The 19,461-nt window shown below is 47.0% G+C and overlaps 1 protein-coding gene across 1 annotated transcript in view; it reads right to left on the bottom strand.

Moving 5' to 3' along the window:
• LOC138498459 (fibrocystin-L-like) overlaps positions 1-19,461 on the bottom strand; it is a 1,772,245-nt gene that overhangs the window by 265,797 nt on the left and 1,486,987 nt on the right. Inside the window, exon 38 of the mRNA XM_069622209.1 lies at positions 11,188-11,429. Coding sequence (XP_069478310.1) covers positions 11,188-11,429 — 242 coding nt within the window. The remainder of the gene's footprint in view (positions 1-11,187; positions 11,430-19,461) is intronic.

Raw genomic sequence — 19,461 nt, 5'->3', positions numbered from 1 at the left:
CTGATCCGTAACCAACTAGTCACTGCGCTCATCAGCTTGGTGAATACTGTGTGCTGCATTGAGTCCAAAAGGCAGGGCCCAATATTGATAATGGAGCCTGCCAATCAAAAACCTGAGGCATTTGCGTTGTGGTTCCCATATCGGTACATACAGGTAGGCATCCTGCACGACCACCAATCAGACCCAATTGTTGATCTGAACATAGTACAGGATCTGAGTTGTCGTAATCATCTTGAACCTCATGGGGGAGACAGACATTATAGGAGGAGAGATCCAGGATTGCCCGTGGGCCAGCCTGGTTCTTCTTGGGGAGCGAGAGGTTCTGGAATAGAACCCTAGAATTCTCTCGTTGGAGGGAACAGTTTATATGACTTTGTGCAAGGACACCTGGTGCGTTCTAAGTGCCAGATGGGATCACCACAATAAATTATCTCTAGCCCAAATAACTGGACAGACTCAAAGAATATAGCAAAATACTACTTTATTATCAGTTCAATAAAGTAGGGAAACCTGGCGAGCAAAGAGATTGCAGCTCACACACTCTCAATGCATTTCAGTTACATGAAAGGCTTTACATCAACTATGACATCATTCTACGTGGCTAACAGTAAGAACCTATGAGGCAGAGGGATTAGTTAAGGGAAACGTATACATATAGTTTATATAAGTGTTAGTATCATTGGATAGGATAATAACAGCAGTGGATAGGCTTATGCAACAATGTATGATGCACCAGCACACGAGCCTTCATGATTGGTTTCCACTCTCTTCCAACTTTGAACATTCGGCTTGTTAGCAGCAGGTAAGCAACGAAACCCAGGTGCAGGGGAACAACGTCAGACAACTGCCTTCTTGGCTAATTAACCTACCATTTCTCATCAGTAAGGCCCTAAACCAATGCTTGTTCTTTGCAGGTGGCCTTGCTGACTGTTCTCTTCCTCAGAACTTCAAGGGAGTGAAGGAACATTGCTATCTTCCTCTGGAGCTCTATGAATAGCCCTTGATTTCCGGTCCTGGATCACGTGTAAGGAGACCATGATTTTGTCCATTCTACTGTTCTTTTTAGTGCTATTTGATTCTTTTACATTGGGTGCTAATACTCTCCTCAGCCTCTGGAGACTTGGTCGCTTCATCCTGCATATGCTTTCCATGTCTTTAAATGTAGAATACTTGGCACTCGCAAATGTTCACTCCTTTATTTAATCTAAGAGAAATATGTCCTGCGTATATGGCATATCCTCTTCGACTCCTTTCAATCCTTGCAGTGGCTTCTTTGCTGTGGCATCCTTGACTCTAGGCCAACCAGAAATTCTTTGTTTTTGCACTAATTTGTATTCAAGTGCTTGTCAGTTCTGCAGCCCTGGTCTCTCTCCTCGAGGCTCCTTGCTTACTATTACACAATGCCGATGTCCATTTTCTCAACATGGATGCTTTAACCGCGTTCTATTTCCTGCTTTAGCAAGCTTCTATACTGTCTCATCTACCTTGCGCTTCTGCAAATATACTACTACTACATCTCTTATCACGTATCTTCTCAGTGTATATGTTTTCTTCGTATTCGCATATATGTTCACTTCGTCACTTAAGTCACATTTTTATTCTTTGGATATCCATATGTTGGTTTCAGTGCGTCCTCGTCATGACTTCACTTTACATCTGTCACACTTACTTATAGTTCTCCTAGTACTATTGATGTCCGCAGGCTTCCTTCAGTTTGGAAGTACATTCGGTACAGTTGTCTCAGCGCCTAACGTCTCTCATATCTCCGATGTGGTATTGGGATGATGCCAGGTGCTGTTCTTCCAGTATGACGGAGGTGAGGGGGTGGGCTCTATAAATGACATGTATATCTGCCTCTCTACAGCTTGCATGGTGTGCAGTTTGCAGATCTACTGTAAAAGGAGAGCCGAATACATCTGGATCAAGAGATTGGAGATGGGTGGAAGAGGAGGAAGACTGAGGAAGACTGAGGCAGAAACCCCTGGAGACCACTGAATGAATTCAGGGATCCTGCGAGATGTCCAACCACCTGCTCAGATGCAACAATATGTGCTTCTGACAGGCATGCAGTGAATCCAATCCTCTGCATCATTACTTTTTCAGGTTGGTGGAGGCAGCCCCTGAGTGGCTAGCGAAGAACCCCTTGGAGGAGGGTCTGGACTGCTTCCTCCTGTGACCACTAGAAGAGCAGTCCCTGTTTCTCGCCTTCCTATCCTGGTAGCCCTGAAAACCGTCTCTGATAAAGGAGGGCTGATGAAAGGGCTGCTGACTAGTCTTGGTGAGGACTATCAGCCATTTGGCCATCTGCATGGAAGTCTTTAGTTTGTTGAGCTCCTCGTTCTTCTACGTCAAAAGGGAGATCGAGGATGCAATCCTTACCTCCTGTGTAAATTTGGTAGCATGCATCCAAGCAACCCTTTGCATGTCTGCACCCATCTCTATTCCACGACTAGCAGTGTCAATATGGAGGGGTGACCGTAGCAGATCTTGAGCCAGTGTCTTAGCCTCTGCTGCCTGATGTCTGTCGACCGGCAGTTAAGGAAGAAAATCAGCCAGCTCCCGCCAGAGCTTTTGATTACTCACTGCTAGCAAGGCATCAGCATTGGCTTGTCTTAGATGTACAAAAGCGTTAGAGTAGACCTTATTCCCATAAGCCTCAAAAAGCATTTTTTCCTTGGTCAGGAGGGCAGGGGACGACGCTGTGATACCGAAGCCCAAAGGCTTAGTAAATGACGATGCCTTTTTGGAAGAATTATTCTTTAGTGAGGCTGTGATTGAGAGGCTAGACACAGCTTTTCAGATGGAAAGGGCTGGTATCTGGCCTCCAACATTTTGTTTGCAGGCTGTAGGGAACAAAGCTTTTCCCATAGCTTTAATGCCTCAGTGAGGAAGTCTTTAAGTCGGAATTCTGATCTGCTCGAAGAGCCGATGGACAATATCTCTGACAGCACGCCAGCCTCTGGCTGTGGCTCTCCTGGCTGTGGTACGCCAAAGAAGACAGCCAAACATATCACCCTTCTGTGGAATGCCTTGACAGAGCGAGGAATATCATCTGTATCAGTATCAGATCCTGTGTCTCCTGTGTCCTGAGGAACCATGTCTGTAAGGGCAGGATCCTCAATCTTTGGCATACCAGGGGTGGCCACCCCTGGTATGCTTAGCAGCAGGACCAGATGGATCCCTCCCATCCAAAACAGTCCCGGAAAAGAATAGCCTGGGTGCAGTGCCTGAAAAAGAAAAGAACAGACTTGCATGGCCCGCAAAGATCTGACCCTTCGTACCCCAACAAAGTCCTCGATCCGGCAGGGAGGAGAGTCACTGAAGAGGTCTTGTCAACGAATCATCTGAGCGCTGGCGATGCAGAACAGGAAACCCACTGTTGGGAGGGCCCCAAACACCTCAGGCAGAGGCAATAGGCGTCCAAAAAGGTAACTTCCTACTGCAACAGGGAAAGGAATTAAAACCAATTATCACTGGCATACGCAGGGTATGACTGTGAGGAAAGCTAGCGTGCAGCGAAAAGAAAAGAAAGTGAGTAAATTCGCGACAATAAGAAAAGGATCCTCACAGCAGGTGCAAGGCATCCAGTCCTGTCAATTGGTAAAAAGAATTGGTGAGTGAGGGATGTGGGCAGAGTGCATGAATTTAAAGGGAAAGATTTTGATTGTAGTGCAAAAAAGGCTTTGGTCCTGTCTACGTGGGACAAAGTATCCCATCAGTGTGAAGGAAAGGCTATGGGGCATAGGAATATGAGTAAATAAAGTTAGGGAACTGTTTCAGGTACATATAATACCAGCAACATTTTCCGGGTGGGGGTAGTGTTTGGTCTGACTTACAAGTAAATGCAGTGTTTTCCCCAGTAAAGATGAATATTAGCAGTCGAATCTAATCCTCTTCGATAATTGTTCTACCTGTTGATAACCTGTTTCCCTCACTAATTGTTTGGCAATGGTATCGACTGAGATAGGATCTTCTCAAAGATTTACAAGACTAATACCGTACAACATCCTCTTTAGGTGTACAAACAACAAACTCTTTAGGTGTACAAACCCTATTAGTGAAATGGCTTGCTTTGCTTCAGGAGGTTGCAAAGAGATTTGCTGTTCACTGTGAACCTACGAATTAGGATAAACTAGACAGACACTAACAGAGCAGGTTTTCTGGATGTCAGACTTGTAAACATATATATATGCCCTACCGTAGGGGGATAGCTGGAGTAGATAAAGGTATATTCAGGTGCAATATACTATAGTGCACTATCCAATAACCACACCAACGGACCATGCAGCAGTGAGTGATCAGCCCTTCGTGTACTTGAGCCCCGCACATGGCTCATCTCTTCCAAGTCTCACGATTGTGCCTGCTCCTGTCCTGTCACATGGCCAGACAAGTTAGATGTTGAACAAATTCTGTTGAGTGACTGTACTCCTAGAAAACCATTGCCACATCCAGGAACCGAGATTTGGCTTGGTCATCCAGTAGCATGACCAATGGCCCAAGCAGAAGTGAGTGCATGCCCCTTAGAATGCATGAGCCAAATACAAGGCCTCACCTTTGTGCCTGACCCGTTTGGTCACATGGCCATCATAAAACCTTCATTGTGGTTACCTAAGACCCCATCGTTCCCAATTGAACTATAAAAATCTGCATTTTAATTGCCTATAGCCCTATAGTCCCCAATTGTTCTCTCACAATTGCATCCTCGTCTCTGTTGGTCCTGTGTTGCTATGCACCCTTTACTACACCCCCTGCAACCTCTCCACATTGTCCTCTGACCAGCACTCTTTTACCTGACATTCGTCCTCCCTGCTCACACACTCCACTGTCCTACCACTCTCTCACCCAATACCCCTCCTCCTAGAATGCTTCCCTCGCTCCCTCCACTGTTATTATTCACTCTTACTTTTACTGATTTACTCTCACTATTACTCATCCTACATTTCTCTCACTTCTTACAAATGTGTTCCCATCTGCCTATCAGCCTCATATTTTCTTTATCATTGTCAATATCTTCCCACTCAGTCCCTAGCCTTCCCCTGACCCACAAAAGGTTTACTGGCCAACCTGTCCTCTCCAACCTCATCCCCCCCATGTCTCCTCTAGTAATTCCTACTCCCCCCACCTTCTCCCACTACTCTTACACTCGGCACTGCACAGGAAGTCTGCAGTAAGATCCCCTTCTTCACTGATAAAGATTGCTGTGTTAGTCATTGTCTAACATGTTTCTTTGCAGATGGACATTTTTCAAGTTTTACTGACTGGCATTGTAAGGTTTTCTCTCAGAAGGCACATTTGCAAGTGCAGATATGTATGTACCGCATGTCAGGGTGTAGTGCATTGGTGCAGAAAAAAGGGCAAATCTTATTTTTTTGAAATGCCGAGGGGAGGCATAAGAGTAGAGGGATGTTTAAGTTATAAGAATCTGTTTCGGTGTTTGCAGATTAGAAAATGTATCTTAAGACAAGAATATGCATATATAATAAGTGAGTTTTCAAAAAGGATATTGCACATGTTGAGTGTGTGCACATACGAAGTTACGAAAATGATTGCAGGTGATGAAATGACGGGTGCACCGGTTAAAAGATAGTGACCCGTGTAAAAGTAATGGCCTATGTTTTTGTGCACATTTATTGGTTGAATGCATGCATATCGTGAGATCTGTTGACTCTCATGTGGGTCTGATCAACCTTCTATCACAGTGTCTTTCTGACGAGCTGTTTCTTATGCAGCCACGTTTGTTTTCATGTGTCCTTTGTTTTGTACGTGGCTTTACTTTCCTTTTCTCACTTTTATATGTCTCTCGGGGTAGTTGTGGCATGATCGCCTGTGATGCATAGAGCGTGAGTTGTTGTGTTTGGTTTGTGCAGGTGACAGGTTAGTTGTAGTGAGATTGGTGGTGTGTGTGTGTGTGTTAGGTCATGTTATATTTTGGTATGGTTACAGACGGTTAGTTGTGATTATCTGGATGGTTGCGATGGTGCTATGGGCGTGGCAGGCCAGACACCCTGAGTGGCAGGCAGGGTGAAAGGAGAGTATGCCTGGATGGTTGTGTATGTGGCATTGTGTGGTTTGTGCTCATAGGTGGCAGCTGTGAGACCTGGGAGTGGCAACCCTGGGTAGGTGGTTGTTTGTGGTGGATCTAAATGTTAGTTGCATGGATGTAGAGCGAGCCGGCCTTAGGAGGGAGCGAGCCGGATGACCGCTCGGGGTGCCACGCCCCCCAGGGCGCCTTTTGCCCCTGCCACGCCAGCTCGGGGGAGTCTTTCAAGGGCTCCCCCGAGCTGGCGTTGTATGACAAGGCGCAGCAGGCGGCCTTTTACTGTAAAAGGTGCCCGCGGCGGTGGGTGCATTTAAATGCGCCCCTCCGCCGTAGACACTTTTCACAAGAAAAGGCGCCATTAGCCCCCACCACGCCAGCTCCGGGGAGTCTTTCAAGCACTCCCCCAAGCTGGCGTGGTGGCAGAATGTGTGGCAGGTGCCTCATTGTCCTTCAATGAACCCGCGATGGCGGGCTCATTCAATGACAATGGGGGGCTAACGGCACCCATTTAACCTCCTCGCCAGAGCGAGGAGGTTAAAAAAACAGTTGCCCATCATGGCCCCGCCCCCTTCTGCCCCACCCCCTGTTAACCAGGGGGCGCGGTGGGCGAGCGCCAGTTCTCCCAGGGCCCTGCTGCCCGTAAGGCCGTCCCTGATGTAGAGTATGCTGTGAGGGTTGCAAATGTAATTGGTTCTCCTGAGGTTGTTGTGGAGTATGTTTGATTTGATAGCTTGCTTCGTCGGTTTTGGGTGCATTTGTTGTGAGTGTGTTTTCCCCTTATAAGAAAGGGGGATGTGTAGCATTGGGCTTGCATTGATGTACACAATGCAAGCCATAGAATGTTAGTTGGCTGGCCTGGAACCTTATGGTACCTCAAGGTTCTAGGAGTGACGGTTGGACACATATGATGGGAGATGAACACAGAAGGATGTATTTACTGTAGCTCCTATCTGCATTCTCATCTATTCTTGTAACTTAATAAAGCGTATTCATATTTGCACCTACCGGCTTCCAGAGTCCTCTCTGCTTCCTGCACTTTTGTGTGAACCCCAGATACTACATCACAGCTGTCAGGAAAACTCTCTGGTTCTTGTAGCTCTCTCCTCAGTCTTCAAATCCAACCCCACTATCAACCCCAGCTCCATTCATCCAATTGATCTATCTCTTCAATATCTATGTTCCCCTTTCTTTCTCCAGTTAACATCTCTGCTATCTCCACATGCAAATTGAAACCTGACTCTCAAGCCTTGTCTGACTTCACTTAGCACTGTGTTTCCTATTTGATTACCATTATCCCTTTCACATCTTTATCACTTTTACCCTCAGCCCTGCAACACCGCTTAGATCGGAAAACTCAAAATGTACTTGCAAAGTAACTTTTGCAAGTGGCACAAGTATCAGACCCTTTCTCTTCTTGTATACAATAATGTCCTACTGTCCTTCACCACAGCTCTTGACTGCACAAAATCATCCTATTTTACCATTTCATACTGACCCTTCATTCTCACCCCTTTAAAGTCTCCTCCACAGTATAAGCCTTGTTGGCTTCACCTCATGCACATGTTATCCCTTTCTTCCAACTACTCCTCCCCTTTCCTTCCAATCCCACTACCTATCTTTAATATGCCATATATTTGTTCCCATCACCCTATTTCTCCTGTGGTTTGGCACCCATCCTTAGGGCTGCAAACACCTCCTGCACTGCTGCTGAGCCATTATCCCTACAGACACTATTCTGAACTCCTCGAATGTCTCATCTTCCATATGATCTCCTCCTTCATGGATATAATGTCCACCTTGACCTTCTCAAATCTGGATTTTGCAGCAGTCATTCTACAAGTCTCCCCTCATCCATGTCTCAAACCTCCTGATTCCTGCTAACTCCAACATACTTTCTTAATTCTACTCAACCTCTCTCCCACATTAGACAAGTTCAACCAAACCTCCTTTCTTGTGTACCTTGCAACATCAGAATTCAGGACACCAGTATTTCATGGGTTGCCTGTTGCCGTCCTTTGCCATCTCTTGGGGCGATGCCCTCTCCGATCCAACCCACATACTTGTTGGCATCACCTAAGGCAAGGTTCTTGGCCCTGTGCCTTCTCTGTCAGTCAACTGGTCACCTTTGGCTTCTCTTACCAATTCTTTGCAGACACTATGTCAATCTTCTTTCCTTTCCCGGCTTTTATTTCTGACTTCTCTGCCCTTATATATGCTTGTCTCTATATAATATGCCACTAGCTAGCACTTTGTTGTATTATGCTCAACTTCTCCATGACAGAAGTAATATAACTTCCTGCCACCACTGCCCCCGCTCATTCCTTCACCCATCTAATTTTCCCAGACCTACTTTCTTCGTCGCCCAATCTTGGATTCCACCTTGATGGTAACCTCATACTTCGGCACTTGATCACTTCTACTTCAACTGAGGCAAGGATTAACCTGCTTAATATTAGGAAAATATGTCCCCTCCACATTTTACTGTGCCATAACAAACCTCTTAGTGATATTAGCACTATGTTGCCTAAAATACTGTGCAAGTCTAATCCTTGGGCTCCCCCGTCTACTTATTCTCCCCGCTTGATAAAATTCTCCACCATTTGTACTCTGTATAATCGTTGCCGCTGTTCGCCAACATCCAAATACCACCTCCATTCCAGTTAGGTTTCCATGAGAAAACAGTGCTTTCAATTGCTTCTGTTTGTTTATAAATCCCTGCAAGCACTGCCCCATGCTATATTTCATTATTCATGTGACCTTGTGAACATAGATATTGTTTCTAGGAACAATTCTCTGAATAGAATAACTCAAAAACAACTAAATAGCCAATGAACAACTGAAGCTTTAAAAGCCTCCTATCCTATTATGTCCTGATTATTATTAGAATCTAAAATAAACTAAAATAAAAGGGAATGTTCTTTATCTATCTATACTTATAAAAGTATACTTATAAAAGTAAAAATGTGTTTGTGGGTTTGTGGCTTGACAAAGCATTAGCGTATGGGAGGCAAAGTCGTATGAGAGGCGAATGGACCTGAGAGGCGAAAGGTGAAGGCAGGTAGCTTTCCAGAAGTTGCCACATCATTGCACCATCAGAAGAAATTACTTTTCCAGAGGATTTTTGCGAGATGGTACCATCGGTTACAGAGCTGATACCTAAAGTATATCGAAACATATCTGCAAATTACAAAAATCTGAGTGGTTGTGTGAACGAGCCATCCTTGCTGCTAAAAATTATTCTGTCAATGAAATTAATTATCAGATTCAGGATATGCTTCTGGGAACAGTTACTGAGTACAACTCAGACGATACCGTGGTGGATGCGACTTCTACGGGCGGGGAAATAAAAACATGTCTATAAACAAGCCTTACAATCAACATGAACCTTAGTAATATTGAACATTAGGTCCATAGTTGTCGGCACCTCCGACATCATGTCACCCATCATGCTGCTCAGGAATCTCCATGTTCACATGTACAATTATAACTTTTAGAATTACTTTTTAAGAAGAACAATACATTGGGCCCCATTACGGGCCTGGCGGCAACCCTGTCCGGCGGCCGGGAAGTCAGGTGCCGGTCATTTTGTTAATCCCCATGCACCAGCACCGTTGTTAACTGTGCCGGCGCTTCCGTGCCGGCTTTGCCTACTGTCACCGCTGTGCCTGGCAGGGTCAGACCTGTAGGGCACAGCAGCTCCGGCAGGCAAACCCGTAGTTTGCCAGTCTGGAAACAGCTCACCGGCACCCTTATTTCCGGACCGGCAAACTCGGCATGAGGCCCATTGTGTTGTGTAGTCTTAACATTTTTAAAATGAGCAATAATAAAAAAAAATTAGAATATTTTCCTGTTCACCCTTCTTATGGAGTCGTTCTGATAAGCATACAGCTACCTTAAGGCATGTCTAACAAATAGTACCTATAAGAAAATAAAATCCCCGGCAATGGCGGGTATATCAGCTTGTACTACTATATTCTTTATGAACACAGTCTGAAACTCCCCAGCCAACCTAATAGTAACTATAAAGGCAGAAAGACCATTTCCACTGAATCCAAAGCCTGGAAAATATTAAATACTAATGAGTCAAGGACCACATTCAAGAGCCTTCCTGAATGTGGCTTCCTTATTGGGGTAAGAAGATTGAGTAGTGCTTCAAAACGCCTTCCCACCACTTGTTTCCCTTAAAGAACATTCTCAAAGTTTGAATATTGATAATCACTTATTCTTACTATAAATCCTAAAATAATCGGCGAGGGTACTTTTCAAAACAAGATAAGAAACAAAAGTAAACAATATCCAAAGAACATGCAATAAGATGGATTTTTTCGTGCACCACCCAATAACAATACTCCTACACTGTTTCCCTGTGGAGTGGTTCATGTCCGCCTGAATGATTTCAATATTCTCACTGGAAAGAAGAGGATGTCCATATGCCAATTGCTTAGGACCGAAGCAAACAAATGCAATATTGATGGGCTGAGATGACGGACCCAACCGTATTTGGTGACTTCATGTCTGCTCTGAGCAGTAAAGACCAATGCAGGTAAATAGCCATTTAAAGTGGCATTGTAAATCAAAGCTGATTGCCCCAAAATTGATCTTTTATTATTATTTGAATGGCAAGCTTGTTCATAACGTTATCGTGAATGGACATAGAAGAGGAAATCTGCCCTCAGCACATGCTTTACCACATTTCTCAGAAAAAATCTGATTGTTTATCTGTTTTTCTCAGAACATTGCACTGTTTGCAATGTTCTTTGTCTTACGCATTGGGCCTTTTATCAAACTTGCACTATCTTTTTTTTTAATTCATTCTATTTGCATATTAGGATTGTATTCACATTCAGATGTATCCTATCTGATTTGAATGGAAATTACCCACACACAAGGCAGTCCAAGCATTTTAATGCCAGGTTAGAATCACTTCACAAGTGATCTGTATGGAGGCATGCCTGATCTAGACCATTATTTAGTGACTCAAACCATGATTTGAGTTGAGAACTTTAAGACTCCGCTAGTTTACAAATAGACCTGGTTTGATATGCTGGAAAAAAGCTCTGATGTATTATCACATGATACTTCTCTCTTGTAAAATAATACATGAACAATTATAGTACTAATCAGAGAATTCAGAAGTATTAAAATACCTGGATCAAATCCATCTGGGCAAGCTGGAATGACATCATGCCATTCCACATTATCAGAACCTCGAATCAGGATGTTTCTGGTAAGAAGACCGACTTCTGCTTTTCCTTCAAAAATGTGTCCATTGGGCAGCGTGTCTGTTACCCCCAAGTGATTGTACTTTAAGGGTTGTGTCAGAGTCAAGTTTCTGCCATCCAGAGAAATGGACGATATTGTCATTTTTTCATTTTGCATTTGGCTCTTTCTGCAAGAAAACAAAATAATCATATGACTATGTCCGTTTGTTTTGTTGTACAGTAAAACACTGTCACTTGATACATTCTTGATGAAGTCTTGAAAACATGATAAATTTCACTTAAATTAGTTTTCCATCTCTTTTCACCCCAATAGTTTGGAAGCTCTTCCAACGGAATATTTGAGAATTGGAGAAGCAGCCATGGAAATATTTAAGTATCAATCTCACTATACCTTTGTTCTGTCATAGTTTTGCAATGAAAAACATTTGTTGACTGACAGTAATGATACTGTTGTCTAAAGATAAAAATACAGTTATAATAATAACTCTTTACTTGTCTGTCAATTAGGGATTTCACAAAATTTTGATTTGGTATTTAAAAAACTGAATACAAGAATACATTACTGAAACAATCTGTAAATGACATACGTGCACCCTTTTGTAAAATGTATGTTGCTGTTCTTCAAATGAAAATATTACATCCTCGCCATAATGTTTTTTTGATGGATAGGATTTTTCTCCAACAGATTGCTTATCTTTTGGAATATCTCTGCCTGTAGTATGAAACAGGAAATGTTTCAACAGCCACCCGTGCACCTAGTGGGGACTATATGACTGACTCACAGTGCATAATGGGAGTGCTGTTACTAAGTGAGATGTTACAACAGTGGAAATGGTAGGAGTTGCACAACATGCAGTTGAAGGGACAGCAAACAATCTAATTGTCCCTAATAATACTACCCTCTGCTCCTAGGAAATGGTGATGTGCCGCCTATCTAAGAAGCAGATAGAGCAATGACACATCTAACCTCACTTGTGGTGTGAGGATTGCCAAACTCTCAACCAGTCCACATCTGAATCAGAGAAACACAATGAATATTTATTGGGTATTTTTTCAATATAATGTATAAAATACACATAAAACAACAGTAAGTAAAAAATAAATATCACTCCCCTAGGGACCAGAATTGTAATCTTCCTGGACTCATGATCTCCTAACTGAAAATACATTTTCTAATTGTACAAAAGGCCTGTGAAGACTGCATGTTGTACCATACCTACAATGTCCACTGTTGTAGTGTCTCATGTGTTCTTTAGTATGTGAAAGCACTCTTATAATTGTTAGGGTTGTCTGTCCTTCGTGTGCTATAAACTTTGAAATCTGCAGAACCTGCTCAATTTCTGTATTGGTCCTTATTTCTCCTTAGTGGACTCAGTGAGATGCATCTGGTATTCATATGGAAATACAGGGAGGCCAACACAAATGTATGGAAGAAAGATCATATCACATACATTATTACTGGAGGTAAGCAATTTGCTCTTTTAATGAACAACTTTCTCACACAGATTTCTCATCATTTATAGAAAAAATAATGATATAGTATAGGATGGTGGGCAAAGGAATATGATGAACTGATAATGTAGATGAGAAAATGCTGTAAGGACGCTCATCCAAAATGGGCATTCTATTTAGCCAGAAATTCCAGGCATTAAAGCTTGATAAATGTATCCGAAGATAACCTGAGAGATATCTAGCAAGAGATCACCCCCCTGAAAAGCATAACTAGCACACGTAGCCCTGGTTGAACGAGCAGTGATGCCTTCAGATACCTTCCTGTTTACCAGCATGCATCTCATCCTGGTGCACTTGATAATCTACAAAGGTTATACTGTTTGGAAATGGGTGTTCGTTTCTGGGGTCCTGCAAATTCAACAAACAGCTCACTGTCAATCCAGTGCTCCTACGATCAAGACACATTAAAGTTGTGCACCCTCTCATTTAACATAATTGCAGGAATAGCTGTCATCAAATCATTTTTTTATTAATATGATGCAGGAAATACTTATTCATAGGTTCAGTTTCAGGAGCACGTCCCACGACTAAACAACGAATGGCTTTGGAGTGAAGGAGGTAAGCAACCCGGTAAGCCGGTGGAAGTAGAGCTAAGGACGGTCCTCCCCAGCTGCCACAATGTACGCCTTAGTTACACCAGAGAAGTACATAGAGGCAGGACAGACCGAAGGACAGCATTCCAAAAATGGGGAAAAAGACAATCTGGCATAAAAGACTCTGTGTCCAGTTTGATGTAGATGTTGAGGAAAATATGGTTGAAAGGCTCTGCAGTATGATTATGAAGATAGCAGGGAGTAACAACAACACAGCACGGAAACAATGAAGGAGAGATCCAGGGTGGCATGAAGCAGCAGTAGAAGGCCCAAAGGAGGAAAAAAAAGGAAAGCAAGCAAGTGCTAGCAAATGGGGAGAAGGAAAGGAAAACAAGCATCTCACCCGAAAGAGGGGCTCCGGAGGGATGTAACGCACCGAGCGCTGCTCGCACAGTGAGGAAAAGCAGGAGTCCGACCATCATCTTGAAAAAGACTAGACCGGCACCAGGAAAAACAGAGAAGAAAGTCACAGGCTAATGTGGCGTCTTCCTCCATCTATGCCACAGTGACCATCGCGTGGCTGTGACAGTATGATCTCTTCTCCTCCGTTCTGGTCCCGGTTTTCAGAGATGTCAAAGATGGAAACGTTTGAGAAGAATGGGAGCATGGATATGCAAAGCCGTTTCCCAAGTTCGTTCATGAGAGGAATACCCCTTCCAATGGACCAGATACTGAAGAACTCCTCAATAGTATTAAGAATCACATAGGCGAGCCACCTCATATTCTTCAAATTCAGAGGTGATCAGGGTTTGCCCGGATGCGGCCTCTCTACTTAGGCCACATGCGCTCCCTCGCATCTAGGCCACATGCGCTCTCTCGCATTTTAGGCCATGTGCGTTTCCTCTCATTTTAGGCCGCGTGCACTCCCTCGCATCTTAGGCTGCGTGCCGTCCCTCGCATCTTAAGCTGCACACGCTCCCTCACATCCTAAGCCACGTGCTCTCCATCTCTGCTTAGGCCACATGCGCTCCCTTGCATCTAGGCTGCGTGCGCTCCCTTGTAACTAGACTCTGTGCGCTCCCTCACATCTTAGGCCATGTGCGCTCCCTTGCATCTTAGGCCACTTGCGCTCCCTCGCATTTTAGGCCACGTGCGCTCCCTCGCATCTTGGCTGCATGCGCTCCCTCACATCTTAGGCTGCGCACGCTTCCTCACATCCTAGGCCATGTGCTCTCCCTCTCGGCTTAGGCAACGTGTGCTCCCTCGCATCTAGGCTGCATGCGCTCCCTTGTAATTAGGCTCTGTGCGCTTCCTCGCATCTAGGCCATTTGCGTCTCTTCGCATTTTAGGCCGCCTGCACTCCCTCGCATCTTAGGCTGCGTGCGGTCGCTCGCATCTTAGGCTGCACACGCTCCCTCACATCCTAGGCCACATGCTCTCCCTCTCGGCTTAGGCCACGTACGCTCCCTCGCATCTAGGCTGCATGCGCTCCCTTGTAACTAGGCTCTGTGCGCTCCCTCGCATCTAGGCCACGAGTGCTCCCTCGCATCTTAGGCCACGTGCGCTCCCTTGCATCTTGGCTGTGTGTGCTCCCTTGCATCTTTGCTGCATGCATTCCATCACATCCTACGCTGCCTACTTCTTAGGCTGCAAGCTTCCCCCCGCAACTCTTAGGCCACGTGTTCTTCCCTCCTTTCTCTTAGTTGCTGCACTCCTGTTAGGGAGAATTTTAATTTCTGTGTCAATTCCCTTTAACCTTAGAGACGACCCCAAGCTCTTTTGCTAGACTCAGACTTTTAAATTTTTACTCCTGAGTGAGTGGGACCTTTTTCCCACTCCCTCTAGTGTTTTCCTAACAACGATGTTCTATGCTCCTTTCTTTTTTATGGAGTCTGGTAAACTCCATAGGCATCTGCTTTTTCATTGTGACACACAGCACCTTTTGTGCAGTGCCACTGAGAAGTCCCTTGGACTTCTCACAATGTTTAACTACATTTTCTTGGGTGAACTACTGTTCCCAAGAATATTAACAGTTACTCACCGTTGTGACTAACGTACTCTTAGTCCATAGTCCCCTTTCCTCCATACTGTATGGGCGTCCCTCGCGAGGGGCGGGAGACAGAACTTTTTTCAACAGAAAAAACATTCTTCCCCTTTAAATTTAGTGGCACGCAGGGGCGCGGCCCTGAGAGCATGCACTCGCCTGACTCAACACTCCCCCCCCCGCACCACTCCTCGGTCCCCATAGACGTGCTGACCATATTAACATTGCCTAATGACTCCAGTATTAGTGAGAGGATGGTGGGACGTATGGAGGAAAGGGGACTGTGGACTAAGAGTATGTTAGTCACTATGGTGAGTAACTGCTAATTACTCTTACGTCCCATCCCCTTTCCTCCATACTGTATGGGCAATTACAACTGAGTGTGGCCCTGGGGTGGAGAGGAGACCCTCCTTGAAAAAACAAGTTCCTCAGAACTTCCTGTCCGAAGGCCGCGTCTGAGCTAGAGGCGGCATCCAAACCGTAGCGCTTACAGAAAGCAAACGGGGGTGGCCCAGAGGCCGCCCTGCTGATGATCTGTCACGGGACATGCTGATGGAACGCGAAGACCCTGGTCCTGGCTCTGATTGCGTGGGCATGCATATATGCTGGCATTGGCGTGAGCTGCCTCTCATAAGACTCCCTGATGGCAGACACCATCCACCTTGCTATGGTGTTCTGGGAAGCACGATAACCGGGTGTTGATCCATTAAATGTGACAAAAAGGCGTCCGATTAGCGGAAGACCCTTGTTCTGTTCAGATAGTATTTCAGAGTGCATCTGAGGCCCAGAGAGTGCAAAACCCACTGAGGCACCCCCTTGGGGTTTGCGAAAAAAGGTGGGCAAGACTATCTACCAGTCCAGATGGAAGGCGACCCTAGCCCCTGCGCTCTTATATTGGCTCCTACTAGCCCTGCCTCTGAAGCCCAGAATGATCTCCCGGTTGGTCTGAGAGAGGCTCAAGTGTTCGAACGTGACCTATCTTGTGAGGGGTGGAGAGGACAACTCTGCCCCCCTGCTGTGACCGGAGATGAGCTGGGCCCAGTGGAGGCGAACAAGAGGCCTGTCTGAGAGGCTGGGAAGCTCGGAGAACTACAGACTCGCCGGCCACCATGGGGCTATCCGAATGGCGGTGAGGAGAGAATACTCTTATATCCTGCAGAACACCCTCTGGAGCAGGGGCGTGGGTGGGAAGGCGGAAGCCGTCAAGCTGCCCCATTGTAACCGGAAAGTGTCGCCCAGAGAGTCTGAGCCCTGCCCCTGCCCAAGGCTAAATGCTAGCATCTCCTGTTGTCCGATGAGGCAAACAGATCCGCTTGGGGGAGGCCTCCTTCTGCAGAAGATCTCCTTCAGAACCATGACGCTCAGTTTCCACGCGCTATTGTCCGCTGCCAGACTGTTGAGCCTGTTCGTCTTTGTGTTGGCCACCACCGGGAGGAGAACGTCCCTGAGGTAGATGCTGCTCTCCCGTGCCACTCTCTGCCTGCTGATAGCAAGGATGCACAGTGGAGGGGGGTTGGTACCTGGAGTTGTCCGTTTGGATAAGTACTACCTTACCTCCGATGTGAGGAAGAAAAACCTTGAGAGCCGGCCAGATGGCCCCTCGATCCCGCCAGTCTATGTGGGACTCATACACCTGCCGATACCATACTCCCTGGATGCCGTGGCTGCCTAGAGTGGCACCCCAGACCTCCAGGGAAGAGTCTGTAGTGATGGCGACCCGAGGGGATGGAGTCGAAGGGCTTGCACGGCCAGGCTGAAGTCCGCACACCACAACGTGAGGTCCGAGCGGAGAAAAGGAGGAGTACTGACCAGCTCCGCTTAGGAGCCCTTCTCCTGATTCTACGAGGCTGCGAAGCACAGCAGTAGTCTCCTGATCTTGAGACTGGAGTGGGGTATGGCTAGAGCGCCGCAGCCATAATGCCCAACAGGTGTTGGTACTATCACGCTGATGTCCCTGGTCTGGAGGGGTATTGAGCCGTGGCTCTACTTGATGGCCGAGGGCATGTCCTCCGGGGGAAAGACCCTGTCGGAGCGTGTGTCCCATGATGAGGCCCAGGAAGGTCAGGTTCTGGGTAGGGAACAGCCGAGACTTCTTGAGGTTGATAGTGAACCCCAGGTAGTGGGGGGTGTTCATTAGTGCGGAGGAGGTATGGAGAACCGTCTCCGGGGATGTGGCTCAGCCAAGCCGGTCGTCTAGGTACGGGTAGATGTGGTGGCCCTGAGTCCTAAGGAGGGCTGTCACTGTATTGAGTAACCCTGTAAATACCCTGGGGGCTGAGTTGAGGCCAAGGGAAGTGCCTTGTATTGGAAATGGGAGCCAATGATCCTGGACCGTTGAAAGGAACGATGAAGCTGCCTGATCGGGACGTGTATATACGTGCCCTTCAGATCCAGGGAGCACATCCAGTCTCCCCAATCGAGAACCTCTGCGAGGACTGCTGGCATAACCATCTTGGATTTTTGCAGAGGAAGGGAGAGGTTGAGCGTGGAAAATTCCAACACAACTCTACGGCCAGCCTGGTTCTTCTTATGTAAGGTGAAAATCCTGGGATAAAAGAGCCCAAGCTTCCCTGGGAGGTTGGGACTTCTTCCACTACGTGACTCTCGACAAGCGAGTGGATCACTGCCGACTGTCCCAATCTGCGGGTGAGGAGGGGAGCAGAGGAAAGTACTGGGGGGAGGTACCCCCATGGAGACTGCGGAGAGGATCCAGGGGTCTGAACCATTCTGGTGCTCAAACATGCACGTGAAGGGCAAGACTGCCCCCGGCCGGAGACACGTGGGCCTGAAGGGGCGTGTCCAACCTCCCTTTTTTTTTTAGGCTGCTGAGAAGGAGGTGGATTGTATGAATCCCTTGCCCCCCACCTTTCTGTTGTATCCTCTGATACTGACTCAGCGAACATTCGGGTTGTTTGGACCTCCGCCCATGCCCACCCGAGTCAGAGTGCATTTGCGACTGGGTGGAGGCCTGGGCGTGGCCCTAGTAGGAAGAGAAAAATACCTCGAAGCTTGCAAGCTGTTTCTTCTTTCATTTAACCCCCCTCTGAGGGGGAGCAGAAGAGGTCCCTGTCCTAGGAGGGAATATGCCTTTCCTGGACACCGAGATTTAAGCTCGGTAGCCCAGAGCCATGCCGTCCTCATTTCCTTGGCCATGTGGCTGGCCCGGGCAGAGGTACTGATGTGGGCCACGGAGGGCCCCTTAATGCTGGGTGCTACCAGACTGGCTTCTCCTAGTCCCACCCTGCAGCACGCTTAGCCCCGCGAAGTGTATCCTCCCTAATCTGCCTGAACCAGGAGTGGAGGCGCCGGCAAACATGCTGGGCCGCCTGCGGCTTGGGCCACCCCATAGTGACCAGGGCAACTACATCTCTCTGCATCGGGATCCCCGTCTGGAGTTTTTTTAGGGAGAGCACTTCCGCTAAGACACCCTCCTAGGGCTGCTCTACCCAGGGCTAAGGAAGGCCCTCCTACTCTGTCGAACCTGCAAGATTCATGGAAGGCCCTGGCTGAAGATGGTGTTTTGGGGTCCTCCTCCTTGTCCATGTCCGCCAGGATCGGGGGGACCGGAGCAAGTGGAGGAGTGCTGTGCGCCATGGGCCATGGCATGGAGACCGAAGCCGGTGGCTGCTGTGGAGGCTGGTGTGGAACTGCCTGTACTGTGGGGGGCAGGGAAACCAGAATCAGGAGGGCTGGCTAGGGCAGCGGCATCCACACTGTGGACTGTGGTACCGGAGCCATCGAGGGATGACTATGGGTGCCGGTGGCATGACCTGAGGGAGCGTGTCCCTGATGACATCCCCCCATTCAGGGGGTACGCATCAGCTCTAGGAGCCCTTCAAAGAACCAGCCTTTCGGAGGCCGTGAGGTGGTAGGAGACATTTGACGGGGAGGCCAGAGGCTGCTGGAGCCAGGGCACACACTGCATGGGGTGCAGGGGGAGCCTGCCCTGTGCTGCTGATGGCGAAGCTGTAGTCTACGTACCTGATTGATGCCAGTCCCACCTAATGACTCGTTCCTCCACCTGCTGTGCCGGAGGGGGTATCGGGCGAGCGGCCACTTTGTTTGGCGCGGCAGCCATTTTGTTGAGCTGCGTGCCACGTGCCCAAGCCA

The sequence above is a fragment of the Ambystoma mexicanum genome, chromosome 5q (genome assembly GCF_040938575.1).
Source record: "Ambystoma mexicanum isolate Mex_15411 chromosome 5q, UKY_AmexF1_1, whole genome shotgun sequence".
NCBI classification, from domain to species: domain Eukaryota; kingdom Metazoa; phylum Chordata; class Amphibia; order Caudata; family Ambystomatidae; genus Ambystoma; species Ambystoma mexicanum.
The sequence above is the reverse complement of the archived record's forward strand: the minus strand, read 5'-3'. Positions and strand labels throughout refer to the sequence as shown.